The sequence below is a fragment of the Lontra canadensis genome, unplaced genomic scaffold (genome assembly GCF_010015895.1).
Source record: "Lontra canadensis isolate GAN:19392208 unplaced genomic scaffold, GSC_riverotter_1.0 scaffold27, whole genome shotgun sequence".
Classification (NCBI taxonomy): Eukaryota; Metazoa; Chordata; class Mammalia; order Carnivora; family Mustelidae; genus Lontra; species Lontra canadensis.
The window spans coordinates 2,124,115-2,146,983 of record NW_022631021.1 but is presented as its reverse complement, the minus strand read 5'-3'; the positions used below and the strand labels follow the sequence as shown (position 1 = coordinate 2,146,983).

The 22,869-nt window shown below is 39.8% G+C and overlaps 1 protein-coding gene across 3 annotated transcripts in view; it reads right to left on the bottom strand.

Moving 5' to 3' along the window:
* Positions 1 to 21,099, bottom strand: part of COL12A1 (collagen type XII alpha 1 chain) — a 117,859-nt gene extending 96,760 nt beyond the window's left edge. For 2 of the 3 annotated variants that reach the window (XM_032864353.1, XM_032864354.1), the window contains exons 1-10: positions 20,980 to 21,099; positions 17,834 to 17,941; positions 10,435 to 10,551; positions 8,469 to 8,612; positions 7,974 to 8,033; positions 5,273 to 5,536; positions 4,932 to 5,096; positions 4,087 to 4,260; positions 1,627 to 1,917; positions 824 to 1,426 (exon numbers count right to left, since the gene is read on the bottom strand). In XM_032864353.1, coding sequence (XP_032720244.1) covers positions 824 to 1,426; positions 1,627 to 1,917; positions 4,087 to 4,260; positions 4,932 to 5,096; positions 5,273 to 5,536; positions 7,974 to 8,033; positions 8,469 to 8,612; positions 10,435 to 10,551; positions 17,834 to 17,906 — 1,891 coding nt within the window. In that variant the 5' untranslated portion in view covers positions 17,907 to 17,941; positions 20,980 to 21,099. The remainder of the gene's footprint in view (positions 1 to 823; positions 1,427 to 1,626; positions 1,918 to 4,086; positions 4,261 to 4,931; positions 5,097 to 5,272; positions 5,537 to 7,973; positions 8,034 to 8,468; positions 8,613 to 10,434; positions 10,552 to 17,833; positions 17,942 to 20,979) is intronic. The other variant, XM_032864355.1, reaches the window with a different exon arrangement.
* Between the last annotated feature and the right edge of the window lie 1,770 nt (positions 21,100 to 22,869).

Below are 22,869 nucleotides of genomic sequence, written 5' to 3'. Positions count from 1 at the left end.
AATATTTAAATAGTAACAGACCTAAAATGAATCAGCAATACTTTCCCATTAATCTTTGGCAATCAGATATTAACTTTTAGTGGTAGACAGTATTTCAAAGTAATGATTAAGGAATTCTTCCTAACAAAAGAATAGTCATGAGACAAAATCATAGAAGAGCCAATGTTTAAGGCACACTGCTCTGTTGAATTGGAGAGACAGGAGAGTGTGACATTATCAACAAATCAGAGCGGTACCTATGAACCCTGGGTGACTGGAAATGATAGTAAGTGTTACAGCACTAGAACAGTTAAAGAAGACTTAATGAAAGAGATGGGACTGTTCACTGAAGTTTGACAAATAGAACTTGAACAAATGAAGAAATGAGATTAAGGAATTCCAACTGTGAGGAACGATGCCCACAATTGGTCCAGGAAAGGGAATGCACAAGAAGAATTCAAAGTTTTAGGACTATGTTCTCATCACCTTGATTTCAAAGGACTTGGCTCACCATCCACTACATAGAGGACACTCAACTAGGGGTTGTTGTATTGAATATGACAAATAGGTGTGATCAAGCTGGTGCCCAGCCCTGCTTAAGGGTCTAGGATCAAAAACATCTAATGACTCCTGGTAAATAACTTTTTCACTAATACATGACCCATACCCAGGAAAAAGTCATATTTCAGAGCTAAATAAACTAAGCTCCATAGATTTATAAATATAGGAAAGTTACTTCTTCCTGTATCTGAAAGGAAACGAAGAAGCATATCATCCAACAATTTTAGAGCCAAAAATGCTTTGTTCATGAAGAGATCATTTTGGCTCTACAAAGTCTACTAACCTTTTTTCTTTATAGCTGCCAATTCTTGCTCAATTCTAAGGCAGATAGACTGTGTGAGTTCAAAAGATATTCTCTGAAAAGCATCGAAATCTTCCACTGTGAACACATGTGTCTCAGCAGGAGGAGAGGCAATAGCTTCCAACTCTGAGCGAACAGCATCCTTGACACCAACTGCAAAGATTTCCACATCTGAATTCCTTAGTTTTATAGCAGGATCTCTGAAAGCATCCGAAGATTTCCCATCAGTGATAAGAATCATGACCTTTGGTACGTTGCCTCTTGAACCCTTGCTAGGCACAAATATTTTCTCTCTGACATAAGTCATTGCTTTCCCAGTGTTTGTAGATCCTCCTCTGTAGGGGAAGGTGTTTATTGCTTCAATTATATCTTCAACTTTGGTGAATTTTTTCAAAGTGAACTCAGTATGAGGATCCCGGCTGTACTGGACAAGACTTATCTGTACCCTATTTGGTGAAATCTCAAAACTTTTTACGAGAACTTCCAGAAAGGCTCTAACTTTAACAAAGTTTGCAATCCCAATACTATAGGAGCCATCAACCAAAAACACAATATCGGCTTTTATATCCACACCACGTGAGCATTCTGTGAAAAGAAAAAAAGTCCATTAAAGTTCAACAAATATAAATTAATTATTAAATATACATACCTGGTTTTCTTAATAAGCACACTTATTTAAAAGAAAACTATTAAAAATATTTTAAAACTAAACCTGAACCAGTAAGACATACTGTCCAATGGACCATCACATATACTAAACCCAATGATAAGACCTATTCACTTACCCACTTGAACTTTCATTGGTTGAGTCTTCTCCATTATTGAAATGGGTTCACTGGATGTCAGTCCCTTCATGGCAGAAACACTGATCTGGTATTCTGTGTCTGCTGAAAGGTCACGAACACTGAGCGTGGTGGTCTGAGGACCCACACTGAGAGCGTGCTGTCGGCTTCCAGCCGTCATTGGTGTAAGAAGGACTTTATAGCCAGTCACTGGGCTAGGAGATGGACTCCAACTTAGCTTAATGTATTTTGATGAAACTTCCGTGGCAACTAAATTTGAAGGAGGTTCAATAACTGCAAAGTAACAAGCCGAACAGTGACTAAAAACAGTGAGATGCAGGGGCACCTGGCCTACTGAACTGGAGGAGCATATGTCTCTTGATCTCAGGGTCATAGGTTCAAGCCCATGTTGTGTGTAGAGAATAAATAAGTTAATTAATTAACTAATTAATTAAAAATAACTACAGTGAGATGCAACCCTTAGGTTTGGACAATCAATACTCCTTATCCAAATTAATTATGAATTAGTCTAGAAGAGCTGCCTAGTTCCAACTCTCTACTTCCACCTATACCTATCCACAACCAAAAGAGACTCAGTGCCTGATTTTTAGTCAGGGCACTGAGAAAATTAGGGGAAAAGAAAGTTGTTGGAAGACATTAATAATAAGATGTCTGATGTCTAATTCCCTGGAACCAAGATTTCCATTCTGGTTTTGATATTTTATTCATTGTCTTTATTCTTAGGTATCAAAGTAAGCACTTGATAAATATTTGTTAAATCAATGACTTACTCAGTTCTTTTTCTCTTTTAATGATACTATAAAGGCTAAAATATAATCTTTAAAAGACACTTTATAGTACAGTAAGAAAGATAAAGGATTCAGCAGCTCTTAAACAAGTTCTTCTAATTTTAGAAAATTTTATTCTCACTTATTTCAAGCCAAGAAAAAAATGTTCATAATGCCACCAAGAGTGACTCAATGTTTTATAACATGTACACTAACAAGGAAATATTGATCATCGAAAACATTTCTATCCCTATGCAATGTAGAGTGTAGCGAGGTACTTAACAGATAATATGACAGTGAGGTACTTAACAGGTAATATGTAGTATTTTAAGATACTTCAGATCAAATTTTCACACTTTTACATTTGTCAATAGAATCAACTTCCCAGAATATACAGTTCCTTTTTTTTTTTTTTAATTTCATCCTGCAAGAAGTGGATGATCAAACAGGCACAAATTTCCTCGTGGCCTCTTCAAAAAGGTAATCATATGGAGTGCATAAAAATGATTTCTAAAAAGTGACAAGTTGTGGGGAGCAGGGAGAAACAACAGATGTGCCAACTGGATGTTTGGCCAAAACTTTTGAGTGATGCAGAGATAAAGCCACGGACCAAGCCAGGAAGGAAGAGAGGCCCCAAGGAGCACAGTGAACACCTGCAAAGCAACCCCATGCCCTATGCAAGCCGAGTTCAAACAGTGGCAGGATGGACGTTTTGTCTATCCCACACATGCACCCCAGGGAAGACAGGGCGGCGTTAGAATGTTTAAAAGACTAAGTAAAGAGAGGTTGATCGGGAGAAAGTGGTGTGAGGAGATCAATTTTGCAATCACGTAGAGCAAAAGAATCAGACATTAGGCAGTAAAACAAAGAAAGAGGCTTGGAGCCCATGAAGTAATGAGAAGGGGTTCTGAAACAGAACTACAGCCATCGAATGTTGCCAAAATACTTGGGGTTTGGAGATTAAAGCGTTTATAAGACTGAAGAAGTAGCTATTTAGAACTAATCTTTGGTCCCTTGTCAATTCTCAGGCTAAGAGGAGAACAATCATGGAAATTGTGACTTTTTAATGGCCAAAAGGATGTTTATGAAATGTCTTCTGAAATGTCTTTTCTTTCTCCCATGTCTTTAGAAGCAATAACTGATAAAAGTGGGAAGATTTTCCAGATGTGGGAGGATCAAACTGACTGATCCTTGAAGTATTTTTTAAGTTTTGAAAACATGCAGAGAATGATGATAGAAAACCCTTTTGTTTCACCAATGAGAACACTGTTTCTCACTCGTTGATGTTGCTGAATGTTAAGATACGTGTCCTCCTAGCCTGTCAGTGTTTACTTCAGAATGTAAGGCCATTAAAGCAAGTACATGGATAGCATAATTATGGACATTCAACGTGCACAAAATAGTCGCAGAGAAAAAGAACAAGTCAAACTTGTCCAAAAAGATTTTTAAGAACTTTATAATGATATCAATGTTTTACTTCATGTTCTACTGAGGGAGGGGGAACAATGCAAATGATAAGCTGAGTTACTGAAAAGCCATATGATGGAGTATACACCTGGAGAATCACCAGATGTGTTTGAGTAAATGTGCCTACTTTTAGAATACCTGTAAAGCTATAAATGCTACCAAATAATGGAAAAGATGAACACAGGGGGACACGGAGCCATTCACTCACCTTCTTCTCCACTAACCAATTCACCAAGTTGCTCATCAACACCGGAGCACACCTGGGAGATGATCTCATTCTGAATATCCACAATTGCATCAAAGTTGGCCACGTTGAAAACATGGTTTAATGAAGGCGTGGAGGCGATTTGTTTGAGTTCTTTTGCATCTGCAGCTTTAATGCCTTCAAAAACAAAAGGACAAGGATATATATTGGAAAGAAAAATGTGCTGAATTAGGGAAGTTCTTTGCCTTCTCAGTCCTTCAAAAGTAAAGCCATTTGTAAATCCTTATGTAGTCATAAATCAGAATTGCTTGGCTTTATAACGAATGTGCGACGTTCAAATGACAAAGGCATCTTATAATTTCATAGAAAGTGGCTCGCCAGAAAGGAAAATGAATGGTTAATAAAACAGAGCAGGCTCTCATCTCAACCCTGCCATCATTTGCCCCTGCCATCTGTAAAGATAATACTTTTTTCTTCCAGAGTCCTGAATGACCTGGAACCCTCCAAATTCTTCAAGTATTACATAATACAGGAAACACATCTAAAAAAGCACTTAATGATAATACAAGGAAGATCTTTATTAGAATCATTGGTCCAGCATTCTTTGAAAAGGAGAGGGCTGGCAAAAATATGAATACCACCTCACAATGCATAGGCTAAGGGAGTTATGTGAGAGAAATACATAAGCAGAATTTTTACTCAAAAGATGACGTGGTTTAACACTACACTATGAAGTGTACTAAACACTTCTAATAGCATCTTTCTTTAAGGAATGTACCTTTCTTCTTCATAAGCATTAATTATTGAGGTATGTCTAAAGCAAAAATACTTAACCAAACGTGACCTACCCAAAGAGAAAACTTCAACCCCAATATTTCGAAGCTCTCTTGCTGGAATTTCCACTTCATCCTGGGATTTGCCATCCGTAATAATAATTGCCACTTTAGGAAAGCCAACTCTTGCTCCAGCAGATTCCATGAAAGTATTTTTAATTAAGTAATCAATGGCATCCCCTGAAGTGAAAAAGAAACAGGTTCATTCACTCCTTACTACAATATTTTGCCAAAGTCAAAAACCATGTGATTATTTTCAAAATTATTTAACATGTGAAAATTGTGCAATGCTCAATTTCTTTCCCATACAGCTATTTCATTTATTTTCAACAATAACAAAATTTGTAAAATCATACCTGTCATTGTGTTGCCACCTTTGTATGGAATTCTTTTAATTGCAGCCAGAAGCTCATCCCTTTGGTAGTACTGATTTAAGTTAAATTCAGTCCTGGTATCAGAGCTGTACTGAACAACTCCAACCCTTGTCTTCTCTTCTCCGATGTCAAAAGCAGACACAAGAGCACCAATAAAGTCTAAAATGTATTTAAAATTATTTCTTCCCACACTCCATGAGCCATCCACGAGGAACACTAGATCAGTCCAGGCACTGACAGAGCATTCTGAAATACATTTGATATATTTTTAAATGATGTATTCTTAACTCTATCCATCCTTAACAAATACAAACATTGAAAAACTATTGTCTCCTTAAATCATTTTGTTCATTAGAACATATTCACATTGTTCTTCACCCACAACTGACATGCACAAAAGAATATACCATTTTATTAACAAACACAGAAGCATTTTCAGTGCCTTCACTAAGATGCATTTATGGAACTATATGGCTCGAAGTTAGTATATAAGACTTTGTGCAAGAAGAGATAAATAGATACATGACCTACTCTCCAAGAACATGTGACTGAAGTATTCATGCTATCAACCTATTTTTATAAACAACATCCTTTTTCTTTTTTCTCTCCAAGTACAAATTACACAAAACATCTGGGAAACATACAAAATAAGCAGTGTCTTCATTCCTTGGTATTTAGCAATAAATACAAAACAATTGCTGTCTTATTCAAGCAGATGTAGTTAAGAGGAAGGAAAGGGAAAATCTTTTAAAATTCTCCTGCATTTTAGAATGCAATTTCTCAAGTTTGCAGTGACTTAGTCTAGAGGGTTAATAGAATCTAACAGAAGTAAAAAGAAGCATAGGGGCACCTGGGCAGCTCAGTCATTTAAGCCTCTACCTTCAGCTCAGGTCATGATCCCAGAGTCCTGGGACCCAGCCTGGAGCATTGGGCTCCCTGCTCAATAAGGAGTCTGCTTCTCCCTCTCTCTCTGCCCCCACCCCCACCCCTCACACCAGGTCCTGCTCTCTCACTCTCTCTCTCTCAAATAAATAAATAAAATCTCAAAAAAAAAAGATGTAAAAAGAAGTATAAATATGATACAAGATAGTCAAAATATCTTATTTTCCTAATTATCAGTGCATTTAAATTTGACACCTAAAACCTACTTTTACAAAACAAAGAATAGAAAAACATTTCAGTTCAAAAGTAAAAAAGGCACATTATATCTTTAAATTACTGAACTATAATGACTGGCTTTTATAAATGAACGCCCATGTCTTTCCTTTTCTCGGCAGTCAGAAGGAAAACAGGCTGATTTTCATGAAAATCTGTATTTGAAAGGCAACACAAAGTGAATTTTCTGAAGATGTTTTCATCCTTGTAGTCAGCTGGTGAATAACAAAAGAAATACTTGGCTACAAAGAGAAGGAAAGGGTCTTGGAAAATTTTGGAACTAAACACAAGTTGTGTGCTTAAATAATTTTTGCACACCATTTTACGGGCCCATTTAAGTCTATTGGTTGGTCAATATTTGGTATGATGCTTTGATTTAGAATAAATATTGATGGTTCAGGAAAAATATTAGCATTATAACTGAATACTACAAAGTTCATTGTAGATTATTAGACATCGGAAAGAATAATGAACAGGAATTTGTAAGGTAAAATTCTAGGTAAAGGGGACTTTGTATTCAAATCCTTTTACTGTCTTCCTGGTCATAAATCCAACTTTTATAAGTAGCAAATTAGAAGTCCAAGAAACCCCTTAAGGGTCCAACCCAGTAAGTCAGACAAAACAATAGAAGACAAAGTATAAATTGCCCAACCTAGACTGAATAAAATTCCTTTTGTTTGGTTATGAGTGCACCAAGGATCATTGGGTATCTTATTTTGTTTGGGGTTGGGCTCCCAAATGTATATTACAAAGAACACTGTGAACAGAGTTTTTCGTGACTTTTTCTTTTCTAATTTGTCTCCATGATTCTTTGTGGGGGTGAAATAATAATAGAGGTGGTGCAAGAATGTATCAGAATGACCCCGGGAGTTGTTTCAAACTAGCTAAGGCTTTACTCCCATCTCTCACCTCACTGAGTCCCAGACACCAGCTCCCCAACATCCTCTTTGAAAAATGTGTATATCCTTTAGATATCTTACACAGACACTGGAAATGGTGACACTGACTCAATGAAAGGCATGCAAATACTCTAGAGGTAAGCATAACACAGCCAGAGATTTGGGAATATATTTTCATGGCAAGAAATTCTTCAAACACAAGGAGGACATCTCTCTGGTATTCTAGCTTTATATTCCTCATATAGCCCTATTTCTATTAGTTTGTCTTTGAGAAATGAGTTAAGTCTAGTGGTGAGCTTTGTTTTTCACCTACTGCCAAAATCCTACCAAAAACAAACAAACAAACAAACAAACAAACAAAAAAGGTGGATACACACCAATATACAGTTTACTCCCAGTATAATGAATACTTACTAAATAGAATGAAAAATTGACTAGAAACTCAAAATGTAGGTAGTACAACTGTTTTGTCAGATATTACTATTAAATTGCCCATATTACCTCTAGATAACACCTATAGAAATTAATACAGGAATAAAATCAAAGTATGCATATACTTGGAACATCTCCTTTATATTACATTTATGACTTCTATAAATCCAAGCAAAAATATTAAAGGAAATACTTACTTTGTATCTCTGGTTTTCCAGGTTTCTTCTCACCTGGCTTTGTTGGACCACCTGTTTGAACTGAGTCAAAACTTGATTATTACAAAAAGAAATGAACCAGTACAAATATTTCCTAAAAAAATATAAATATGTTGTTTTCCCACTACTGTCTTTCAAACGTATGATCCATGCCCAGCTGCTCCGAGAATACTGCCAAATAAGCCATGCCTTACAAATTACTTTTGGTGAGGTTTTAGCTGTATATCAAAAAGATAGTGATATTATAGGCTGGCAAAGCTTAATGTTTTTAATAGTTTTCACTCATAATGTTCCTGCTGCTTCCAAAGACTATGGTTGTAAATTGAGAATGAATTATTAAAATCCACAAATGCCTAGGATCATAGGAAGAATATTTAATACTGATACAAAGCAACTCTGCATAACAGACTGAATCTGAAAGCTGGAGCTGTCTCCTGCAAAATTAAAAGCATAAATGTACTTTATATGTGTGCTTACTTGTTAGTTGTCCTATAACTGGTACACTTTCCTCTACTTCATCGTATGAAGTAATTGTCACCACATACTCTATTTCAGGTATAAGGTCTGATAATAAAGTTTCAGTGGTACTAGCTGCAAGGGTAAATTCTTTAGTGGGCCCATCTGGAAATACAGAAAGGAAAGTATGAATGCAATAAACTACCTTTCACATATAACATGACACAATATAATATCATTCCCAGATAGACTCAAAATCTAAAAAATTAAATATATATACATTTTTTCAGAACATCCAAACATTATCCTCATTATCTTTTTCTCTCTTCTGAAACCAAAACTTTGAAATTCTATAAATGGACTGGCATAGCCTTTACTTAATAATAATTGTATTCAATATTTGTTTGAGGACTCAAGGATTCCTCTGGGATGAAGATACACCAGAATATCAAACCAAAATCTCCCATTGTTTCTGAAGGTGAATGGTAGATAACAAAATTATTTCATAATGAGTCCAAAAAAAACCCAGAAACTAACTTAATTTTAACTTATGTCCTGGAGAAGAGTGAAGAAAGGTTATTAGGGGATGAAAATCAACGAACACCATAGGCTGAAATTAAGCTGTAATGGGAAGCAGTCTGGAGAATGCATTCTCCATCCTCAAAAGGTTGTATATATTAATAGGTAGCCACAGTCCTCTCAGTTGACTTAACTAGATATCAAACATTTCAAAATACCGTGTACTGGGTATATACTTATATACTGACAGTTATGTACTCCCTTCTAGAGTATGTTCATTCTTAATTCAATCAGGAAACAGTATTTCCTAGGAACTAAGAGCCTTCTAGGATTTTTAATTTTATTATATTTTCATCAAAACAGAAATAATCAAAAAAAGTAACAAGTAGTATAATAGAACCCCAAGAAACAGTCCTGGTTTAAGTGTGGAGCACGCAGAACCAACCAGGGCCCCCAAAGGACAAGACACCAGGGCTCTGCTGGGTTGGGTGGTCTCAGTGCCAGTTTGCAGAGTACAGAAGTCAGGAATTTCCAATACGTGGAAACCGACGGAACTGTTTTTCAACAGCTTTATTGCTTTGGAATAAACGAATGAGTTAACTGCAAGTACATTTGGGGAGAAAAGATTCAAAGAAGAGAAAGTAAATTGTTGAACCCTTAAGTTCCCAGATCCTATTAAAATTTTTTTCCCAGTTCTGTGAGAAGTTAGCATTTTAAATCATTAGTATTTTTAGAGGCCATAGTGATAAATTATATTGACATCATCCCTCTCTACTATCGGCCAGATAAGACTTCTTCCTACCACCTGACCAGTGTTAGTGGAAATGGTTATTTTCCCTTTCCACGTTAAAACTGAAAGTTAATCAACAGAGATTAGTTTTCCACACTTGGACAACATCATAAACACTTAAAGATAACTCCTGAGAACAATCAAAACAAGGTGTTTTGTTGTTGTTTTTCCAAAGACTCTTAGCCCAGGATCTGTGGAATCCACCTTGCCAAAGTAAATTCCTGTCTTCCATCATGGCAGCTCACCGTTATTCCAGAATGTCTCCTGAACACTGAAATGTGCAGGAGACTGGGTAAGGAATAACAACTCACTTCACCACTTGACACTTTAAATATTGAAAAGACTACTTCAAGAAGAATATTAAGAAGTGAGAATCCTATTTTATAAAATCAAATATTACAAGCAATATTCTGATCAGGCAAAAAAAAAGTCCACTTTTAATAATAGCAGCTTAGCACAATGAACCATTTTAATAAAACTCAACACTACAAAAATATAATAATGAGTACTAGGCTGGAAATCTGGAGACCTGAGTTCACCAAATATCTGGTGACACTGGTTGAATTCCTAAGGTTTTCTAAATTTCAGCTTTCTCATAATGAAATGGAAGGAGGAGAGAAGACTGGATTATATCATCCTTGATGTCTCTGTTTTAAAACCCCACATCTCAAAACTTACCTGTTGTAGGGTCCACTGTTATTCTGTAACCCACAATTGGATCAGCTGGTCTTGCCCATGACATATGAACAGTATTTTCATCTATTATTTTAAAATTCAAGTCTGAAGGTGGGTCAACTGCAAAAGAGAGAGTTGAGATCAATTACATTTTCCAATGTCACAAATTTTCAATTTAATCAATAAAGAATTGTGTTGAGCAAAGCTTACTAAAATTGTCTTTGCATAAATTTGTTTCCAACAAAAATAAAAGATATCTTGTTGGATAAGAATAAAATTAAAAGCTGACAAGATATGACAAAACATCAGAGAGTGTACATATTACAGAAGACAGCACAAAACACTTTTGATTCTTGAGTTGCTAGGTCATCCAAGAATGGCCAGCAAAATCAAGCATAATAGAAACATATTTGGATACAAGTACATACAAGTACAATGAAATCACAGATAATAACCACATATGCAAACAATTCACATAACAATTAAAGGGATCTCAATACATGCGGAGAGCATTTTGAACAAGCATGCCAAATCACAACCTGCTTATAACCATAGAAGTTAATTTAGAACATTGACATAGTAGTATTTTCCCATAATGTGGAAAAGAATCACTGATGTTTTTGATTCTCTGCATCATTGTGGTGCATAATTTTTGTTTGATAAGTCTCAATCTGTGCAGAGATGAAATTTAATGAAAGAGAGAAGTCATGGGAAATTTAGCACTGTTATGTTGCACAAGAAAATATACATTTAAATGTATATTACATGGACAAATGTTCACATGGACAAATATTCAAAAATAGGAATAAGGGATGTTAATTTATAAATATATAAAAAGTATATGTAAACAGTTGTTTATAAAACTAATATTCTGCTTGTTTACACCAATATGCTCTATGTTTGCCAGGTGTAAACCCACACTGTTATCCTCCTTTGCAGCAGGTATACTCCATACTAGAAATGGCATTTTAGATTAAAATGCCAGTATGGTCCTTTACAAAACGATGGTTAATTATGAAAAGACAACATCAAACCATATGTTTATGGACATTTATTTACAGAACTTTAAGGAAACAGTGAAGAAGGATCAGTGATCTAAAGACATGACTGTGCATAAAAACTTGGAGAAGTCAATGACAGGAATACTTGAAAAGTACAGAAAGAAATAGTTTACATACAAAACTATACAGCTTCATGCATGTGTCAATGAAATGTTGACTTGTTTTTAGTTTCCCACAATGAACGAAAGCCTCCATGTACAATAGTCATTACACAAAGACGTTTCAGAGATATTTTATAATGATATTCTCTCTGCAATGTTCATGCCTCTTCATGCAGCATTGTACTGACTCACTGTCAGTGCATGGTCAATGTGTTATAAATGATTACCCTTGAAGTAGGTCAACAAAGTAAGATGACTAGCAGCCATCCTCTTCTTAAGGTATTTAAGTCTGAAAGTATTCCTTGTGAGTCAGATTCTTTGCATCTCTTTTGAGGGATTACAATTTCCTTTTAGGTTTTCATAGATGTCAATTGAAATACAGTAGTAGCGTTGAGACGCGAGTCACAGAATTTAACTGGGGTTAGGGATCTATGTAATATTAATAGCACATTTTAATGGAAATAAAACAAATTAAGTAAGCAAACATTTGCTTTGAAGAACTGATGCTTCCAACTGTAGGAGATGGCTTTTTATTTTCGTTGGATATACTAGCCACGGAATGAATGTTATTTTCTTACTATCCATACACAGGCAGTGAGATTAGACTATTAATCTACATGCAGAGCTTAATTATTCAACATTCTGCTGTCTGTAATCATATTGCAAGGTTTAGCTGGAGTCATCACTTAGTATAACAAGCATGCAACAAATGTTAATAGAACAAGAGGTATTAAGAATATCATTATAAAATATTGTTCCAGTAGCAATGGCTCAGGACAAATTTAATGCAAAGGCAGACACAACTGGCCTGAGCATGCTTTTAAAAAAAAATCAGTACATGGAAAAACAGTACCACCAACCTTGCAAGGAAATTGACCTGAAGCAGCGGACATTAGGTTAAAACTGCTGAAGGGCAGCAGCGGCCCACCTTGTTGGTGTCCAAATGACCAGGATTCCAGAAAAACTGAAAAATTGACTGTTGGGAAAAGTCTTTAACATTTCAGAGGATTTTAAGGTGTTCATAGAAACTCAGATGTGGTACTTGGGAATCAAAAGCAGGAAAGAATGGCCAAGTAGCATGTGTACAACTGAGAACCCACTCCACTTTTCTTCCTGCCCCTTGTATCACATGTAAAACCTTCCAGGCTTGCCACTCCATTTGCATGTTTTTTGCTTGTTCATTTCACAAGAAAAGATAACATGGCAGGTGTGAGTAGGGTCCCATGTCACCTTGATCAATGCAAAACATTTCTTTATTAATTTTGAAAACCTTTTTTTTGCATAAAAATAATTCACAACTGCCAATGCATTGTCACAAGCAGTGCCTACCCTGAGACAATGCAGATGCCAGAATTTTTAAAATCTGAGCTATCTAGGGGCACCTGGGTGGCTCAGTGGGTTGAAGCCTCTGCCTTCGGCTCAGGTCATGATCCCAGGGTCCTGGGATCGAGCCCCACATTGGGCTCTCTGCTAGGCAGGGAGCCTGCTTCCCTTCCTCTCTCTCTGCCTCTCTCTCTGCCTACTTGTGATCTCTCTCTCTCTGTCAAATAAATAAATAAAATCTTTAAAAAAAAAATGAGCTATCTATGATGGATTATGATTGCAGAGAGCCACAGTTGTATAGAATGAGAATCTGAACCAAGAGAACTAGAACTCAAATTATAAATAAATAACATACCAATAAGATATATATTCAAAAAACCTGAAGACCGATAACGAAAAGACTAAAATTTTAAGTACTCCTAACTCTAGTAGTTTTAACTCCCATTTAAGAATAATGCTTTCCCTTATCAATAAGCTATGCTATGAAAACTGCATTCTGGTGATATTTTTGTTACATAAATTGACAGAATGTGGGGCTTTTTAGGAATGATAATTAGAGCCAGCCATTTTCTGAGTGTCTACTATACAACAGGCATAACGATCCAGCATAATGTGCCCTGTTATCTGTTTCACAGATGAGTCAGTGAAATTCAGAAGAAATTAATACAGCTAATAAGCAACAAAACTTTGATCCCATAGTCAGACTCCAAAGCATACAATGTAAAAAAATGTAAAAAAGAAGAAATATTTGAGTGAATGGCTAACTTTACAAAGCAATATTTGTACATATGTGCCTATTAATACATACCTATGCATTTTTTTATTCTATTAAAAAACATTCTTTGATGTCTGTTCAATAAGAAATATGTGCTATTCAGATATTTCCAGTTCAGATATGGATAGAATTTGACAAATTAACTTTGCTCATTTTCTTTAAAACTATATTTATATAAATAATATAAATAAACAAATAAATAAATAAAACTATAAAACTATATTTATAAAACAATTTTTTTCATTATGGTAACCAAAAGGAAGTTTACCAACAGAGATGAATGGATGGATGGAAAGATGGACAGAGAGGAGAATGGTCTAGTAAGTTTTGGTTAAAGATAAAGCAAAACATACTACCAAATATCATCTTGATGAACTAGCAAGACCTTTTAGTCTGATCTTTGTGATAACCCTGCAAAGGATATTACTCTACCTTCAGAAACCTTTAGTAGTATGCAAAAGTGGTTTCACCTTATGCAATTGGCATTAATTTATATCTTCCATCCAAAGCTAGTCTGAGTTTAATGATCTTTGCCATGATATAGTCATTTCATTTGTGTTTATAAGATAAAAAATTAACAGTTGACATTTTAAACAAGTGATGGATTATTCTGTACACATTACAAGACATGTTCTTTTTCAGGGCTGAGCAGTTTTCAAGCAAGAAGCAACCTAGCACTAAAGCAGGACAAGAAAACCTGAGGTAACCACATTAGTTGACTGAGTTATTCAACCTCTCTTCCTCATTTTCCCATTTGCAAATGAGAAAATCAGAACAGATGATCTGTAAGTTCCCCTATAGTCCAAAATTTCTGTTATGGCACAGTATTATCAGATAAACATAAACACAGGGGCGTTTGGGTGGTTCAGTTAATTAAGCATCTGCCTTCAGCTCAGGTCATGATCCCAGAGTCCCAGGATTGAGCCTCACATCCGGCTCCCAGTTCAGTGGGGAGTCTCCTTCTCCCATGCCCGACCCCCCCAACCCCTGACTTGTGCTCTCTCTCGCTATCTTTCTCTTTCAAATAAATAAAATCTCAAAAGAAAGACAAACATAGACACAGATTATAAAAATACATATTAATTAGCCTCTAACCTAGACACAAGACAATTACAGCTTGTCTTTAATGGCCTCAACTCACTGGTCAATTGATAATAACCAGTTACTCCTCATTAATTACAAATACAAGTCAAACTTACTAAACTTAAAACCCTGTTTTTCACAAGACATGTTCAACTTGAATTCCAGGTTAATTAGAAGGATGTCTAATTCTCAGGAAATGCTGGCCATTAATCCTTAAATGCTAAGTATTAAGTTTCCTAAAAAGCAATTAACATACTATATGATACATGAACCAAAAATGATTCATACATTCTAGGTCATAAAGAACACTGGCCAAGTTACAAGGCCAATAAAGTCTACTAAAGCAAAAAAAAAAAAAAAAAATCATTTCGCCCTCATTTCCATAAGACAAAATACCGTATTATGAAAAATAAAGTTCCTCGTATAAGCAGATAGAAGGAAAACAACAGGACAAGAGTGGTACCACTATAAAAAAAGGAGATACAAAAAGTGTATGCCAAAACCTTTTAATTAATTTCAAAAAATATATTGTTTTTAACATATACAAAGTTAAGGAAATAGAAACTGGTTGGAAAATAGTATGAATTCAAGAGTTCAAGCATGACATTGTACAAGGGAAAGAAAAGTTAACTATGGCCATTTTACAGCTCAGTTCAAAATGACATAGCAGGGGTGCGAGTTGAAATTTTGAAATGCCCCCCAATGTTTCCAAGAAATTTTCTTTCTAGTCATTAACCCCAGAAAGACCTTGGCCACAAATTTTGGTAGTCCTTCACAAGCTCGTGGGACCATCTAGCTGGTAGTGAACACGTAAGCTGTGCTGTCCAATTCAGGAGCCACCAGCCACATGGGGCGATTAAGCACTTGAAATGTGGACAGTTCAAAATGAAACACACTCCAAGTGGAAAATACATGCCTGATTTCAAATACTTAGTACAAAATTATAAAATATCACACTAAAAAATTTTATATTGATTACATGTTGAAGTGATAACATGGTGGATATAGTAGGGTAAGTTAGATGTAATATAAAGAGTAATGTCTCCTGTTCCTTCTTCCTTTTTTAATGTGGCAACCAGAAAATTTTAAGTCACATATGTGGCGTGCTTTTGTGGCTTACAATATATATATATTTTTGACAGTAGTAAACTAGAAAATAAGGCCAAAAAAATGAATCCCAATAAAATGTAATTATTAAATGCTGACCCTAAGGAGGTGGGAGACAAAAAGACACAGCTGACGAAAGCAAAAGTAAGAGCTGCACCAGATTAGAAAGTTAAAATGTGAGAAATACAGAAATAATCAGTAACATAGATAGTAAAATGTGCTCTTCTTTTTATTATTGCTGTATAGTTGACACACAATAGCAAAATGTTCTCTTTAACTGCACTTTGCTAACCAGCCATTATCCAATTGAGAATTGATTTTTTCCACTTACATCATTTCCAACCTAATTCTTTTCCTAAGAATTCTCAAATCTTTCTGATTTTCAAATAACTATTCTCTTAATGGGCAATAAATAGGCCACTTCAGTGAATTATCTAAAAATATCTTTAGTAGGGCTTCCAGAAGCTCCTCAAATAAAATTCCTTCCTAACAACGACATAGAGAGGAACATTAAAGGCAACGTCATCTGAGTATTACTTCACAGAGACCACTCTGCAAAGCCTCTACAGTCACACAGGAGGGGTCAGATAGGAGGAGCAAGTTTCTGTCACTTTTCTAAGCAGGTCACAAATTTTGGAGCCTCTCTGTTCTTCCTAATCTTCTTCTTCTCCTTTTTTTTTTTTTTTTTTTTTTGGTACCTGCCATCCTGAAGTGGAAAATCAAACACAATAGAAAGTTTTTTTAAAATCTCAGTGTTGCTATGAAAGGGCTCTCCTTTCCCACAACCTCTAAAAAAGTACCACCCACCCTAGAATTCCCACAGCTGCCCCATGCATTTCTTTCCTCCCTTAACTCTATCGGGGGCATTCTAATTGGGAAAAAAAACAAATTAAGGTGTCTGTTATGGTATTACCTGATTTACCTTGCAGAACAAACAATAACTCTAGTTTGTGGGGTCTCAGATGATTCTTGAAGGAACACAGAAGTTCTCACTAGGTTAATACACAGAAATAACTCTTTAAATAAATACTGAGAAATTAGGACATCAAGCGCACACAATAAAAAGAATAAAGTGAGGTTGAAAATCTAGCAAACGTCCTTCATTTTCAACAGGGCTTAGCCGTTTTGCAGACCTTGGGACCAGGACACCCAGGTCCCAGCCCCTGACCGAACCCACTCAGGTCTGATGAGAGAGGGAAGAGGGGAAGGATGGAGAGCCTGGCCTTCCTGGCGCCCACTTGCTTTCTGGATTGGAAACTTTGGCGCAGACTCGAACTGTCCTCGTGGGACTGGCCCTGCGCCACGTTCCTCCGAGCTCCACAAACCAAACAGGGAAGCAGTGACCCTGGGCCAGGAGAACACATTCTGGGTCCGGATCTCTGCTTGCCACCCATCCCCTAGGCGGTTTAGCTGCTACCTGGTTCGCCTGCACCGTCCGCCTAAACTGCTGAGCTCCCCACAAAACACACAGAGGCGCAGAGCCGGCACTGTTGGAGTCCTTTATTTCATGCTGTCCCCGAGGTCACAGCCCGGAACCAGGTGGTGAACAGCCACGCGAGCGAGCCTGCCGGCGCTCTGGGGCTCCCGGGTAGCACCAGGAGGCATCCTGTTCGTAGAGCTGGGTGGAGCTGTCGCCCCCTCCCGGATGGCTGATCCTCTCGGAAGGCGGCAGTGTAGGTGGCAGTGTGGACAGCACACCGCAGGGACAAGCGCAAGGAGACCACACAGCACTGTACGGAATGGATTAAGCAGAATACGAAAGAGCTTGACCTGAGAGCTGGAAAATAGACAGACCTCGGGAGAAGGGGGTGTTTCTCTTAGAGGAGAGAAACATCCGGAGAAAACACGAAGTACAGGGAAAACAGAGCAAGCAATAGTGGCACGATCCTTTGTCTTTTCCTTCCTAGAGTTCTGCATTGTCACTGAGGGAGGGGAAAGGAAGAGCATTTTACCTTCTGCCTCAATGGAAGACAGGAGCAGAGCCGCGCCCAGGGCGGCGAGCGCTGGGGGAAGCCTGGTTCGCATGCTCAGCGTCCAAGCTCACAGCCACATGAAGGGATCTGTGGGAGGAAGCAGTGACCGTATCAGAACCGGGTCCGGGCAGGCCTGGAACCAGGTTAGAACTGGAGCCTGGAGCCCGGCCAGGACCCGACCAGATCTGCCTTAATAACCTCAGGGCCCAGCCTGGCGTATAATGGGCCTATTGTGGAGCAGTGGAAGTCAAGTTCATCTGCTGCAGTTTAATCATGGCACTAAGAGGGATTTCAAGTTTAAAGAGGGTCCTGTTTTCCTGGAGGTTGGTCCTGCTTAGCATCCCTGGGTGATGACCTTACCAGGCCCCACAGGCCCCACATGACTTCATCCTGCCTTGGTGATGGCTAATTCAGAGGTCACTTTATCCCTGACTCAACTAAATGTCTCTTCCAGCTGGGGATTTTATTTGGCCGGCAGCTTTTTCCTAGCTGCTGAACTCTTTAGGTAACTGTACTTTAGTGGTCTCAGGGTAATTTGGAAAAGTATAATAAACCTCTTTTACTCTCTTTTTTTCTTCATTTTGTTCTGCCTACAAATATGCAGCTCTTTAAGGTCTGAAATGGATTATACAGAAATATGTAAGTCCCAGCTGAAACCTGACCGGACAGCTAGCTGCTTTGTCTTCACATCTGATAAATCCTTTACCCAAGATGAGGGGAAAAAAACTCTAAGATACATAATTTTTAAAAAAGGACAAGCCATAGAACAGACAAAAAAACACTCTTGTCTGTTTTCCCAAGATATTTTTTTATAAAAATTCTCAGTAATATTCCTTTAACTTATTTTCACTTCACTTATTCCAGAAGATTCCAGATTCCAGAAGATTGCAGGTATATATGCTCCACAGGAGAATATGTTCTATTCTGATTTTTCCTGATTCTGTACCTAGGATATTAATTCCTTAAAGACAAAGAGTCTTATTCATCTTTGGTGACTCCCAGCACACAGTAGGTGTTTAATCTATGTTGGCAGAAGAGAACCTTCTTAAATATTCTAAGGTCCAATCCAGAGACAAAAGCTACTAGCAATGAACTGAACTGGGAAGCTGCCAGAGGCAAAACATAAAAAGAGAGTTGACTGTGTAGTACATAAATTATTGTAAGGCAACAGATGAACCCCCTTGAAAAACGAAGTCCTGTTTGGGAATCCAAAAATGAGCCAAAGGTCGAGCCCTCTTTGGGAAAAGAAACTGACAAGCTCCAACCATGCCCTTCCAAATTATTGGCACAATGTATTAGAGCATCTCTCCTCTCCCTGAGTGTAAATTGCATTTTAAACGTCTGATGAGCAGGCGTGCCAAATTGCCCAGAGCTCCTTTTTATGAAGCCAAGATTAAAATGTTGGCGCTGCTCTGAAGATTCAAGGGCTCCAGCGATTTCTTTCTTCCTAATTAACAGCTGTTTGACATTTCTAACCCTCTTCTACCATCAGTGAAAAACAGGAGGTGAGACTGGCCCATTGTTCCCATCAGCTAGCTAGCCTTAACTTCGCTACAGTAATTTCCAACTCAGTTGGCAGCGTGCTCGCGAAAAGTTAAAGGCTGACAATCGACCCATCAAAAAGCTCTGTGCAGCCTTTTTTTATTAAATCTTGAACTCTTCACAAAAACCTTAATAGTGGAAGGAAGCTCTTTCGTCTGGGTCTAGAGCGCCACCTATTGGCTGCCTGACTCAGCGGCAAGAATGAATCATGCGCTGGGGTATCCGAACCTACCCGCCGGCCAGTCATTCCGTCCATACATTAAAAGAAAAGAAAAGAAAAGAAAAGAAAACAACAACAACAAAAAACTCTCTTTTTAGCCAAAACCTTTATGTGAATGCTTAGCTCATTGTTTCACTGAGCATTCTCAGACATAAATGTCTGAAAGAGGCCGCCCCTACGTGTCAGAGAGGATTCCCTCATTTCACCCTCATGAATGAAAATGAATCATTTGCGGAGGAGCGCGTGCGGGGGGGGGGGGGTCTTAAGGGACTGGTCTCCTTCCACCTACTTGCCCCCTCCCCCACACCGCCGGAAAAGACCCATTCTTTAACTCCTGATTCCAGTTAAAAAAGAAACTTAACACGTACCCTTACACCGTGGGGTTTCTCCAGATCCCTTCCGAGTCACCTACCTCCTCTTACCCACTGCGACCTTGACATTAACCAAGGTTTAGTGCTCATTCCCTTCCTTGTTCCATCCTTCCCCAGTGCTCCAGCATACTTTAGATCACATAGTCCAGGCTTGGGGGCGGGGGATAGGGGTTTTGGAACCCCCCTATGGGTCCCCTTTCCCTAAGAACACTCGAGTTAGGGTACCTCTTTTCCTCCCTCGCTTCGAATCTCCGCTCCATAAATGAACCCGGCGCCTCCAAGCTCTCTGATCTTTACACTGTGTAGAATTTGGGATGGAAAGTACTTCAAAGGTTCCACAGAGCCCTAGTATGGCTTCAACCAATGCACTCGGGAAGAGGTCGGGAGGGGGTGCTTTCTCCAGAAGTTGAGAAGGCCAAGGCTGAGTTCCCTAGAGCTGGATTAACCCACCATCTCAGATACTTTGAAAAGCAAAAGAGCCAGAACACTCGACTAGGAATCTGTCTCAAGATGCCACACACACCCGCGCAGCTTCGACGAGCTGCAGAGCACTCAGCCAGCCCTCCAAAGAATTCCGCACCATGCGTCACTAAAATACCTTCCCAGCGCCGGGGCTGCACCACCGCACCCCCGGGGAAAGCTATTGCCAAGAGATAACGCGGTGGCCACAGAATCTGGGGCACACTTCATTGAAATCGACAGCATCTATATATGAAATGCCTCTGCAAACAGAAACAATGAGCAGGGTGCTTTACGCACACAGCCGCCCTGTACAGCCCTTAAGAAAAACTACAATTCTTTCTCCCACAAAGATAAAAGGAATCGCAGAACCCCAGGATACCCGGCAAATCTCGGGCAGAGCTCCACTCCTTCGAGTGCAAACCGTTCTTGCCTGCGACCCTTAAGGGCTTGGGCAACAGGCTAGAAACAAATTTCCATAATTATCTTTGCAAGGTGTGGGGTAAGGGTAAATGGCTAGAAGCCGGACCAACCTGAGGCGGTGGTGACCGAGGTAGCGGCGGCGACAGCGGCTTCCCGGCGTCGTGGAAGCCGGGGTCCGGTGTGATCCCCGCACGCCCAGGCAATTGGCGCTGCGCTCGAGGAGCACCTGGCGGCTGCCGGAAGGTGGGCAGCGGCAGGGCCACTGAGGAGGCAAAGAGGCTGAGGATCCCGAGAGGTGCGGCAGACAATGCGGAACCCGTGGAGACTGCCCGAGACCGCAGCTGCCCGCGCGCGGACGCGTCTGCGACGGTTCGCCTTAGTCGAGTGGGAAGAGGCTACGCGCCACGGGCTACTTAATAGAGGGCTGTTCCCAGCTCTCAGTTTACTCGGTTACGAAACGCCTGAGAAGGTGGACGGCTGCCACGGGGTGATGTATGCTCCTCCGGCGGTGAAGGAGGTCTACTTTTGGGAACGTGTGCATACTTCCAGCATTCCTTCGGCGTGAGGTGGCGATCCCCGTAGTAGCAGTACCCCGCCGGGGAGGGGGGAGGGATGTAGGGAGGGGGAGGAGGAAGCCAGGAGGGGGACAGCCGCAGTTGGGTTCACTGCCAAGGGAAGCCGCTCACTCCTCTGCTTGGGGCGGGCTGGAGAGCTCGGGTTTCCCTATCCTTGCGATTTTCTTTAATGAATTTATTTTTTTTCTAAATTAAGAACAATAGGAGGGAGGGAAGCGACTCTTTTACATTCAGAACTGCAAGAATGTGTGACCGACCCCAAACCACCCTAGCCGCACACCCCATCATCACCACCTACACTTTCCTCCCCCTCTGTCCTGGGTGCACTTAAAACCGATTTACAGGGTTTCCATTAACTAACTGTCTGTGCACGCGGCGCGCCTTCTGTCTTTTCCAATCTTTGAGCCGCGATTGGGAACCCGTACAGCAGCCCGCGAGGCTCGGCGACGGGATGGATGGCTTTCCCAGTCCTGTCTTGCTTCCCTGATGCTTTGCGACGGAACGGAGAGGCTTAATTTGAGCCAAGATTGAGGTCGAGGGACGCAATAAAACCTAGGGATCCTCAGAACAAGAAGCCGCTAGAGAACAAGTTGTATCACGGCAGAGACCGTGAGCATAAGCTGACCCCGGCGGAGGCTTTGGACCAAAAATTTGCCCTTAAAACCCCTTGGGGTCAAGGAGACGAATGAAATTAAGTTTCCCTCAGCTGCCAAAGAGATGGAGGCCAAATGGGGGCTTACATTCTGCGAGCATCTTCTCCTTTCTACCCGCCCCCTCCCCCTCGGCTCCACCCACCTTGGCCTGAGCAGGGAGCCTGGCACTCAGGGTTGCCAAACGGTGCTAGGCGCACGGGAGGAAGTGCGGGGCTTCTACACTGTGGCATCAGAAAAGGCTCCAGGAGAAATTCAGATTACCCACGTCTGTGCCCTCAGCACAAGCCCTGTACTTTTGGCCTCCTGACGTCCAGAGGTTAACCCTGCGAGACTGAGCCACCCAAACAGAGGAGGGGGCTCTGAGGCGAACGCGGGAGCTATTCTCCTGGAACTGACAGCCCCCAATAGTAAAAGCGGAGGTTTTTGTCGCTAATGTAAACTTCTCTTCCCTGTTTGATCTGACGTCTGCAAATTGGGCCTTCCCTCCAACAGGCGCGATATCCTCTGAACTTGCCTTTAGAACCACAAGAACTTTCTGAGAGCCCTCCTCCCGCCCTCCCCCACCTCCACTCTGCCCCACTCACAGCTGCCTCCAGCGAAAGCCAGAGGAAGCCAGAGAGAAGACTGGACGGAAGGAACGGAAAAAAATGGGAATCTCCACCTCTGCACATTCCCTGAGTACACAGGGCCCACTCGAAGTCCAGCTGGGCAGCTCTCACAAAGAGCCCACACACGCGCATAGTCTTCCCCCTTCAAACTCTCACAACCCCGG